This window comes from Buceros rhinoceros, unplaced genomic scaffold, assembly GCF_000710305.1.
Source record: "Buceros rhinoceros silvestris isolate BGI_N320 unplaced genomic scaffold, ASM71030v1 scaffold18173, whole genome shotgun sequence".
NCBI classification, from domain to species: Eukaryota; Metazoa; Chordata; class Aves; order Bucerotiformes; family Bucerotidae; genus Buceros; species Buceros rhinoceros.
In genome coordinates, this window is record NW_010403221.1 from 1,988 (window position 1) to 12,778 (window position 10,791).

The 10,791-nt window shown below is 49.4% G+C and overlaps 2 protein-coding genes across 2 annotated transcripts in view; one reads left to right on the top strand and one right to left on the bottom strand.

Moving 5' to 3' along the window:
* UBXN6 (UBX domain protein 6) overlaps positions 1-335 on the top strand; it is a gene marked incomplete at its 5' end in the record, with an annotated part of 2,134 nt that extends 1,799 nt beyond the window's left edge. The window contains one exon of the mRNA XM_010132936.1: positions 207-335. Within this exon, the coding sequence (XP_010131238.1) occupies positions 207-335 (129 nt within the window). The remainder of the gene's footprint in view (positions 1-206) is intronic.
* A 1,016-nt stretch (positions 336-1,351) lies between these two features.
* CHAF1A (chromatin assembly factor 1, subunit A (p150)) overlaps positions 1,352-10,791 on the bottom strand; it is a gene marked incomplete at its 5' end in the record, with an annotated part of 13,447 nt that continues 4,007 nt past the window's right edge. Inside the window, 11 exons of the mRNA XM_010132937.1 lie at positions 1,352-1,449; positions 2,796-2,889; positions 4,790-5,277; positions 5,825-6,086; positions 6,231-6,320; positions 6,396-6,476; positions 6,634-6,802; positions 7,333-7,556; positions 7,952-8,020; positions 8,526-8,586; positions 9,173-9,414. Coding sequence (XP_010131239.1) covers positions 1,352-1,449; positions 2,796-2,889; positions 4,790-5,277; positions 5,825-6,086; positions 6,231-6,320; positions 6,396-6,476; positions 6,634-6,802; positions 7,333-7,556; positions 7,952-8,020; positions 8,526-8,586; positions 9,173-9,414 — 1,878 coding nt within the window. The remainder of the gene's footprint in view (positions 1,450-2,795; positions 2,890-4,789; positions 5,278-5,824; positions 6,087-6,230; positions 6,321-6,395; positions 6,477-6,633; positions 6,803-7,332; positions 7,557-7,951; positions 8,021-8,525; positions 8,587-9,172; positions 9,415-10,791) is intronic.

Consider the following 10,791-nt stretch of genomic DNA (forward strand, 5'->3'; position numbering starts at 1 on the left):
AAATATAGCTGGGGGGGTCTTCAGGGTATCAAAGTCATCTGCTGCTCCTAACTTAGGGATGTTGGTGTCTTCTGTTGGGCTCTGGCAGAAAACCATACTTGAAGGGCTCTTGCCAAGTTCTCCCAGGCCTAGGAACACACACGGCGTGCTGTGGGGTCAAAGTACACCACCGCTGTAGCTCAGTAACACTGCTCTTCCTGTCGCAGGTGCCCTCAGCCCTCCTGACCCTCGCCTGGGACACGGCTGTCATGGCAGACATTCAGGCGGCAGGGGAGGAGCAGCCAGCGAGCCCCCTGAAACCAGAACTCCTCTCCAGAGTCCAGACTCTGTTGTGAAATAAGGGGGAGCGGATTTAGTGCTGGTGGTTTTAGACTGTTCCCTCCTTTTCCCGTATGGACTGTTGGGGCTTCCAGCTATGTGACCTCCAAAACGTCTCTGGTTTAGCTCTAGAGTGGGAGTCTAGATCCTGCCGCCTCACAGCAGCCCTGCACCACTCCACAGCCGTCCACGAAGGCAGTCTGGCCCAGAAAGACACGTACAGGGCTGCTCTGAAGGGGTTCACAACCGGAATTCTAGCAGCGGCTGCTCCAGGGGTCTCCAGGACCATGGTGAGGCACCGCTCTCCTTCAGAGGAGGTGCCTGTGCTGGGCTGGATCATGAAGCCACTGAACCCTGGGTATGGGGCTGGGCTTAGAACTCAGCTTTTCCTTTTGCTTCTGCGCGCACTACTGGCGAGAGGATATTTAGATAAACCTACGCTTACTCTGATTAAATGGAATATTTAAAGCCTCAATTCTCTTCAGTTATGTGAATTGCATTGCTCTTAGAGGAGCTCCAGTCGCTGGGAGGGCTGGCCCTGGTGCTACAGGAGAAACGAGGCCCCTTTTTTCTCTTTTCCAAAGGTAAAGCCCCGCTGCTGTTCCCTGTAGCAAGTAAGACCACAAACAGGATGACGGAGACCAGACAAATTCAAATATAATTGTACATCATTTATACCCCAGGCCATGCTGTACAACATTATGAACAGAGCGATTCCCCCAGTGGCATCACAACGAGCTGATTCCAAAACCCCTCCACTGGTTTGAGAGAGAACTTCGATACCTTCCATTACAAAAGAGTATCAAAATTTCAATAATGCTTTATTAAGGACAGATTAATACGTGGTATTTTTTAAGCTAAAAACTAGGACTAAAAATTTAAGCTGCCATCCAGGCTGAAGCAGAACAAAGTGCTGTCTTCTCTTTACAAGAAATCTGGAATACTTTCAAGTATCTCGTTTGAAGATACACGAGGTTTAAAGTTTTCTAACTCATTCTACATACATACAGAGAAGTTAGTAGGTGTTTAAGTCTCAGATGGTATTAGATGGGCTGACCATGGCGGTGTCATGGCAAGCAGCTCTTGTGCCGCTGCATTCCAAAGCTGCTTCAGTGACTGCCAGCGTGGAGCCTGCAAAGTAGAAAATGGGTTGGTCTGGGGTTTTGTTTGTTTCTCTTTAAAATAGCGTCATTAATCCAGCAGAATCTGACTCCTCTTTGCTTTATCTGTCTTAGCTTGTCTGTCCAGATCTGTTGCAAGTCTCAATAGATTTAAAAACTGGTTTTAATAATACTGGGTTAACATCAATCCGGAATAAAAATCACTTCAGCCATAAAAATCATCTCTATAATCCTGTCAGGGCTTCTGACTCAGGTGGAGTTCACAAATACAGCTGCATGTGTGTCAGGCAAAGCCGCTGACCAGCATCCCCTGGGTTACAGACCTGAAGCCAGGCTTTCACCTTGCCCCAGTCTCATCAGAAGCAAAAGCAGCTTAAGATTAAACGCAAAGCCTCTCATCCAGCAGTTGTATTGTCTGTCGGGGAGGCAAGAGGAGCGTAGCACCAGCTGAGATGGAAAGGAGGACCCAGATCTGTCTAGAGTGGGTCCAACTCTACAGAATTCAGGCTCCCTTCGAGGAGCCGCCCAACACAAACCCCCTGTCCTTAACCCCGGCTGTGCTGGTAGCGTTGTGAAAGAGCACGAGAGCACTGAGAGAGGGCTGGGCAGTGCTGAAAGCAGTTTGGAGGAGCTGGATGCACATCATGGGGCTGGCGTGCAGTCTCCGAGCTATGCGATCACCTGTATATAGTTAGAGCCTCCCTGGGATGAAAGGAGCTGCTCTACAGCCTCATCTCACCCTTCCAAACCCCCTATGGAGGTGCAGCTTTGAAAGCCTTTTTCCAAGGGAAAACTGAGACCCAAATACAAGCAACTGCTCAGATTCCAGAGCGAAGCGTTTGGCAGGTGAGGGCTCAGGTAACACCTGAGAGCTGGTTACTGTTGGATGTTATTTCCTGCAGACAGGTCAGCACATCCTAAGGCTTCAAGAGGCAGCAGAGGGGGGTTACGGTCAGTCCTAGAAGGGCTCTGAACGTGAGGGTGCACATCCCAGAGACTGGCCCCGCTCAGCATCATTTACCAATAGCGGGTCTGCTGATCCTGACCCCAGTGTTCACTTTTCTTACCAGAAAAAGGTAAGACAGCCAAAAAGTAAGGCAGCCAAATGCGAGTCGTGAGCACTTTGTGCTATTTAGTGGACTGGAGGGAGGAGGGAAGAAGGGCAAGAGCAGGTTAGAGCAGACCATGAACAGCAGAGAAGCCCCTGGAATAAAACATCTATGGAGAAAGGCACAGGGCTCGGTGGAAAGGGGGTAGAAAAGCTGCGACGGGTGAAGCCACAGCCTGTTCCACTGTCAGACTCTCCCTTGTGGAGCGAGCGTCTGCCAAGGGGCTGCTATGGATTGTGTGTCCCACCTTTGCCTGGCTGTATGTCCACAATCATGCAGTCATCATCTTCCTCATCTTCCTCAGTGTCTGCCTGAAATCCGTCCATCTCTGCAGCTTCAGCCTTAGGGAAAAAAGTTGGTTGAAGCCTTAATTCGAATCAGACTCATTTTGTTGGGTTTTGGAAAGGGAACTCTCTCCCCTCTCTGCTGATTATTTATTCTGAAGATGGAAAATGACTTCTGCTTGTTGAGTTTGAAGTGTGTTCTCCCCTGACTCCTCCTCACCTTTGCTAATTAGCTTTTATTTGGGGAGGGGCAACAGTTCTTTCCTTGGTGACCCTATTTGTTGCCATGGGAGCAGCACAAACTTCTCATTTGAATCGAGAAAATGAAAACAAGGAGCAATACAAACTGAAGCTGCTCAGCACTGAACAGCTGCAAGTGTTTTTTGGGGTTTTTTCCCCTCAACAGGAACTGTGGAATGAAAATCTCAGACCTAGAACCTGGTCCCCACCCCCTACAAGCTGTTCCAAGAGAAGAAATTTTAAATTTACATCTTTCATTAAAGTCCCAGTTCTCAGATTAAACATTTCCCCTCCTACGCACATGCAGGTGCTGCCCACTTCAATACCCAGTTCTCTCTGCAGCTTATGTAAGAGCAGCTTCACCTACATGAGTCCCGGCACAAGCTCCAGCCCATGCCAGGGCAGAGAGCTCACAGCCTTCACCCACCCATCATTCTCGACTCTCCCCGAGCTCCAGCCTCGCTCGACGGGAAGGACGGGATGTCAGGACCTCAGCGGTGCCAGTTCAGACGGTAGGCATGAAAGGTTTCTGGGACTCCAACACCTTTGCTCTGAGCTGCACCACGCCAGGGCAGCTTGAAGCTGTGTTCAAGAGCTTTGAAGGATTCGGGCTGGTGATGCAATGCTACTAAAAGCCTTTGTTCTACTGTTTCTGCTTGGCTATAAGCAGAACTTCCAGTGAGTGCCAAGCAGAGATTTTTATCTCTGCCTTTATTTAGTGTACAAGAAAAAACCCAAACAGATGGAGTTCGGGGGCTGAACAGCTTCTCACAAGTCCCTGATCCTTACCGATACTTGAACACAGAGCTTTTCCAGTAGAAAAGCCAGAGCAGCCAAGAATAAAGTGGGAAGGAAAAGCATAACAAGCCTTGTCTGTGGCTTCTTTCCTCCCCTCCTTGTGCACATGGGAGGAGGAGTAACTCCCCATCCATGCAGACCCTGTTGGGGTGCTGATAACACTGAACTCCAGGACCTAAAGCCTCACTGCCTGAAACGCACGACAGACCAGCACACACTTCTCAGTCACCCTTGGGGATGATTAAGCTCTAAACACTACCTGCGGTCACCCTGACAAGCAGAAGCAAACACCAGGAAGACCACAACAAAGCTCAGAGCTGCAGCAGCATCTACTCCAAATCCACCTCATTTCGTTCCTATGAATTATTATACTCTTAAACCAGCTCTTGAAATTCACCCTTATGTACAACAGCAGAAGCTGGAGGCTTTACAGACGGTGACGGGCTGAGTTGCAGCACTAAATGTGGTTTCTAAACCACATTTCATCAGTACACATGCAACTGATGCAAGCTGCCAGCTCAGGCGATACATCTGGCAGCCACACGCATCCATAAAACCCCGTGTACAAATTCGGTACAGCTGTAGAGCCAGGGCTGAGCAAACGCCCCAAATCTCCTCACAGCTTGGCTGCGCTCGCTGCCAAACAGCGGAAAATGGCAGAACAGCGGGAGAACAACATTTCGCATGGAACAGACAGCCCAAGCTAGAGAGGCACAAAAACTCGTCTTTACAGTCACGTGATTTCACTCTTTTCCCCACAAAAAGGGTCTTTTTGTGCAAAGGGCAGTGCCTGTAGCTTAATATTTGCCTCCGCTCACCTAGGCCGATGAGGAGGTGTGCCAGGCCACTCGCCCACGGACGACGCACAGCTCCATTCCCACTGCTCTGCACTAGGGAAGAGCACCGCGACAGAACTCACCTGTTCAGCGTCCCGAGGCCTTTTCATGAACCTCGTGATGGACATGCTGCCGGTGGGCTTCCTCTTCACCGCCACGGGGGTGGTCTGCAGCACCGCCACGCCCGGCACGCTGCCACCCTCCTCCTTCCCCGAGGAAGGGACCTGGGTGACGTAGTTCCATTGGCAAGGGACGGGCAGATGCTCCTGATCAAAGCTCTTCAGCACCTCCGAGTGAACGTACCAGCACATCCTGTACTCGGGTCTCTTCTCGTACACAGAGTTCTCTGAAATGATCCGCTTTAGCCTGGCTTTGGAGGGCACACCGCTGTCCTCGCCAACGGGCGTCTGCGGCCGGGAGGTGTGGGGGCTTGTGGGGCTCGTGTCGCTGCCGTCAGCGGCTGCAGTCACATCACTGAACAGTCCTTGCCGGCAGCACTCCTGGAACTCCTGGATGATGACTTTGCTCCCGTTCACGTTGCCGTGCAGCAGCGGCAGGAGCTGGCTGAGGACTGCAGAGAGGAAAGAATGAACCGAGGTTGCGGGGAGAAACTATCTAAAGGTTGGGAAAAGTACCACTTCTCCGTACACATGCTCCAGAAACCAGAAAACAAACAGGCTGAGATTAATTTTAGATGTGGGACTGCAGCAGGAGCTAAGTTTGATAGAGAAATGTCACCCCCAATAATAACGATGCCCTGGAAAGCTTCCACCCCTGTCCCAGCCTCTCTCACACACAGGAGATACTCGGTACTGAAACCTGTCACACAAGCTAAATCCTTTCCCTTGATCAATGAACAGACCAAAGAGCTCAAGCACTCTTAGTCGGAGCCTAATGAAGTCTCGTCGGCTTTACTGCCCAGATTATCTGGAGCGGGAGCTTCTAGAGAGCGTAACTAAGGCCACACTGGACGCGATGCTGGAAAATTCCTTGCCCAGAACTCTCAGAGGTTCCTTGGGTTTCCGGCCTGTCTGACAGGTCATTCTGAATTTGATGCTCAACACAAGAGCAGTGTACACCAGCACCTAAGAACAACCGTTTAACCCTTCAGGCCTTACTTTGCTGATCTTTTGCTCTTCTTTTGCTACATTTCTGTATTTGCTGTTCTTCCTCTGCTACAGACGAGTCCAGGACACATGCTGTGAACTGCTGGAGAACCTTGAGGTCCGCGTTTGTGCTGCTGTCATTCTCTGCGCTTTCCCAGACGCAGCCAATTTTCACAGGCTGTAGAATATGGAACCTCTTCCCCTTGGCCATCAGTTCATCCCACTCCTTCGCTTTCAGCTTTTGACGAACCTTCTGATTCTCTGGGTCGCACTCCTAAAGCCACAGGCGAGAAGGAACTCAATACATCCACCCAGCGTTTTACCGGAGCTACCGCAGTCTGCTCCTGCTCATCTCAGTATTTACTACGTGATTCCTTGGAAACAGAGATGGAGACCCAGTGACACCCAGTTCACTTACTTCTGTCACTCCTTCATCTTCAGATAGGTACCCATGGGGTACAAAAAACCCATCGTCATCGTCTTCATCCTCTCCCTCTTCTTCATCATCCTAAAAATAAACTCTGCTTATTAGGAATTACACTGACATGTGCAATCGGTGGGTTTCAGCGCGCGGAATCCTTACCCCTTCACTATGGGAGAGACTTTCTCCAGGCTCCTCCTCTTCCCACTCTTCATCACTATCTATCTCGTAGTCCAGTAGTTTCTAGAAGAAATGCCAACACACCATTTCTGTAAGTAACCTGAGTGCACAGGGCTCCAAAACTCAGCAGCAAGAGTGAACATGCAAGTGGGTCAGACACCCCAGAGAAGAGGTGAGCTTGCAGAAAAGAACCCAACCACGCTGCCCGCGAGGTGCTTACACTGTCCTTTGACCACGGGTTCCTGGGACGGATGGCGGTGGTTTTCTTGTTCCACGTGCCCCAGTACGCAGGACGGTGATTCTCACAAAACTGCAGGAGTTTCATTCTACCATATTTCCCCCTTTCAGGAACAGCATCTGTTTTGCAGTTATCCACGACCACCACATCACTGTTAAAAGGAAAAAAACAAAAACAAAACAAAAACTGTCTTCAGCGCTTCCAGAACCCTCCCCTGCTGCTCAGGAAAAGCTTTGGTTCAGCCACAATCCCCACCCAGAGCTGGAGTTCGTTAACGCAGGCTCTCCCAGCTCTCCTGCAAGAACGCGGCTTCCAGACCGGCCACCTCCCTCCCCAGCACCACCTCTGGTTTAGCTGTTGGCAGATTTACTTTTCAAAACAATCAAAAGACAGTCGTCACTGGGGCCACTATGGGCCAGTAGAGTCCAGTGCTGAAGGGAGCTGCCCTGAAGAGCAGGATTCCCTGCGGGAAAAGATTCAAGAAGCGCGGTGTGGAATGAGGGGGATCGACATCGTAACGCACCGCTCCCCACAATTTCTATACAACATGAGTGTTCAAAGAAAAGCTCCATCTTTTCCATCACCTCCATAGTGCAATAAGGTGACTTCAAACCCATTCTGCAGCTCGTGATTATTAAAAAAAACCCCAAAACCAAAAAACAACCCAGAGCACATTCTAACCTGTTTACTATGTCGGTGCTGTTACGGACAAAAGTAGGACCGGTTTTACGTGGTTTACGACACTTTAGGTCCCTCAAGAAGGAAACGTCACTGTTCTGCGCATGCAGGAGCTTATCCAGCTGCTCCAGGAAGTCTGGGTCCAGGATGATACGACAGAGGGGAGCTAAGACCATGTTCTCCCTAATTTCAAAAGGAGCAAACTTTCCACAGGAGCCAGCAAGGATCTGAAATACAAAGCGAGGATCGTTACGGTCTGAGGACCCGAGAAACTGCACCATCATCATGTTCACAATACACAACAACCCTTAATACTGAGTGCTGAGGTTTGGGGGAAGCCCTTCCTAGCTGACACTCCAAGCAATCTTCTCGGGGGAATCCAGGTCTTTACAGCCAAGGCAGCAGGAGACAGGGCTGAGAGATTTACTAAATGTCTTTCGTAGTCTCTGCTCTGGTCACAGACTTCTTTGAAAATCCTTTACGCTTTTGGAATGAGGAATTAAGAAATACTAACGCTTTCTCCACCTGAGAAGGTCTAAAGGACGATCAGAAGGAAACCAGTGTCTTCGTGAGAAGGCAGCTAATGAAAGACCAGCAGAACGCAGGACTAGCAATACCTCACCTTCGGGGCTGGCGGAGTCTTTGGTTTCTGGAAGAACCTCGTGATTTCTGCTTTCTGTGCATTAATACGCTGAAATCAGAATCAAGATGCAAATTATAAGCACAAAGGTAGGACGAAGCCTTATAATTCAAGGTGAGCTCATGCATGACCCAATTTCAACTCTAGTGAGGTATAAAGCAAAGCTCAGCCATTTACCAGCTCCTGTAACTCAACGGAAAATTAATTGTCTTCTCTAATGCAGCTCTGTGGATCCCAGCGTCATTGCCAAGACAAAAGACAGGTTTCACTTGTGGGCATTGAAAACACAGATACAGAAAAGACTTTGGGGAGATAAAAGCAAAGACACCAGCAGTGTCTTTATATGAAAGTATGGAAGTATCAGACAGGAAACCTGCAGGATGTCACTGGGAGCAGCTCCACCAGATGGGACAGGACAGGCTGCTCCCAGACGTGCTGGAGAACCACCGCGGCTGCAGCTGCGAATGGCTCAGCAGCATTGGCAGGTGCCGGGAGCCCACTGACACCACTGCACCACAGCAGAAGAATTCTGAGACAAGCTAGAGAAAGCATTTACCTTTTCCTCCTCTCTTAACCGTTTCTCCTCTTCTTTCTTTCTCTTCTCCTCAAGTTTTGCCCTTTAATACAAAGTTCATTTTCATGGTCACAAATCACAAAGGGTTTATTTGCACCGAGGAAGAGCTGAGCAGCCCCAGACCTTGACTAAGACCCCACCACACTAGGCAAGAAGATAATCCAGTCATTCAGCCAAGGCCCATCCTTGGTTAAGCTGACAGGAGACTTTCTTCATTCCTTCTAGAGCAAACATTGACCTGTTTCAGCCACAAAGCGGTTAGGCCGCTCTAGGCTTCCCTCAGCACCAGGAAAGGGAATTTCTGGTATTAACAAGTTACAAGCAACTTCCTCCACAGACAGGGCACCAGTGGCAGCACAAGTACAAGCTTGACTGGTCATGAGAGGAAAACCTAGTGGAGCAAGACAGCTCCTTCCAGCCATTTCCAAGCACAAGCCCAGGTCAGCCTGCACGCAGAAAGCACCGTTGAGACCCAGGTCCAGCGTACAGTCTTTCAAGCATTTAAAACACACCGTGACCAAGGCATGTGCTGTTCGACCAGTGCAGCCCCCCGAAGGGCCAGTTAGGGTGGGTATGGAAAGGCGCTCTCGTCATTACACACTTTTCCCTGCAAAAACCAAGGCACTTACTCTAACGCTTCCTGCCTCTCCTTGCGTTTCTCTTCCTTCACTCTCAGCTTCTCGGCTTTTTCCTTTTCTTCTTTTTCTTTCTTTTCTCTCCTCTCTTTCTCCTTCAACTCCTTCTCCTCTTCTTTCTTCTTCTTTGCCTCCTCCTTGGCTCGCTCTTTGGCCGCTTTTGCTTCTTCCTTCAGCCTTCCCTTTTCTTCCCTTTCCGCCTGCAGCTTCTGCAGCTTGTCCGCACGCTCCTGGTCCTGGTGTGGAAACAAGCCGGTAAGTCTTTTGGGGCAGCAATAGCTGCTGCCAGAGAACCTTGAGCAAAAGTAGGGCTCCATTTCTTCTCCCACCCGGTGCTCAACCTGTTTCTAGCCCTCACAGGACACAAGGTCATTAACTGCAGCTACCTGTTGCCTCCGTCAGCCAAGCTACCTCGTACTGCTCTCCAAAGGCACTAATTGTTCTTTTCTCCTAACGAATGGAGGCGTTTCCATTTTCTAAGCATCAAGGCGAGCCTTGTATTCTGCTTGCTTTATAGTTGAGTCATCTTCATTAGCAGTGTCACATTATGGAAAGTTATACAGGGATTTAAAAAAAAAAAATAAAGGTGTTTTAATTTGAGGGTTTCAGATTGTTTCCAAAATACTTGCTTTGGAAATACCTCCCTCAGAGCTAAGCTTTTGTCCGTTTATATCAACGCAGGGCTACCACGGGATGAGTTTGGAAAGTGAATTTGATCTGATTTTGCATTACAAACCCACAAGGATTTTCTGATGATGTTTTTCACTGAGGCAGTAAAGTGAGTCTCCAAACTTGGGATTGTGCACCTGCCTTATAACACTCGGAGCTCGCCAAGAACCCGGTCCGTGTTTGATAACCAGGCAGCAGCAGGCAGCCTGAGTTTACCTGAGGGGCACTACGGGAACTCTGTGGGAAGGTTACGCTGGAGGCGTTGCCCTTCACAGGATTTCGTCCCAAAGCAACTGAAATTCTCGCTATGGCTCTAGGACACACAGAGGGGAAGGTGGAACGCTGCCTGAAAAACGACAATTCCAGAATGACAGCTTCCCTCCTTCCTCGGGAAACGAGGGTCTGTCTGGGCTCACAAATATCCTCGCTGCGTATTTGCAGTTTTATTTATTTCTCGTCTCTTCTTGGCAACGTCAAGACTAACCTAACAGTGTCATGACGTACAAATAACTGCAGAAGGCGACCAGCATGTGAAATGGTGCCAGTGGTGAAAAACAGCCACTGTTGTCAGAGCTGAGCTGTGGCCTCCGGTGAAAACCCATCGGGAAGCTGGGGAACGGCGTACAGGGAACAGCAGGATTGCTGGGTCTGTGGAATTTTTAGCGCAATACAGCTTCTGTTCTCACCTCTCCCTCACTTTACTGCTGTTTATTACATATAGAAGGGAAGAACACAACAGACTGGATGTCTCTGCTGTTAAAAAGCACCTCAAGACCAGGCTCAACCATGTTTAACTTAAACCCCACAATAGTCCCCTACCAACTTCAGAAACGAGTTACTAAGGAACAAAAGAATTGCTAAGCACAGGCCTTCCCCATCACAGTCAAAATAACACCCTGTTTTCCAGCAGGCAAAGCCCGCTCGAGCAGCACTGGCTGGCCCTT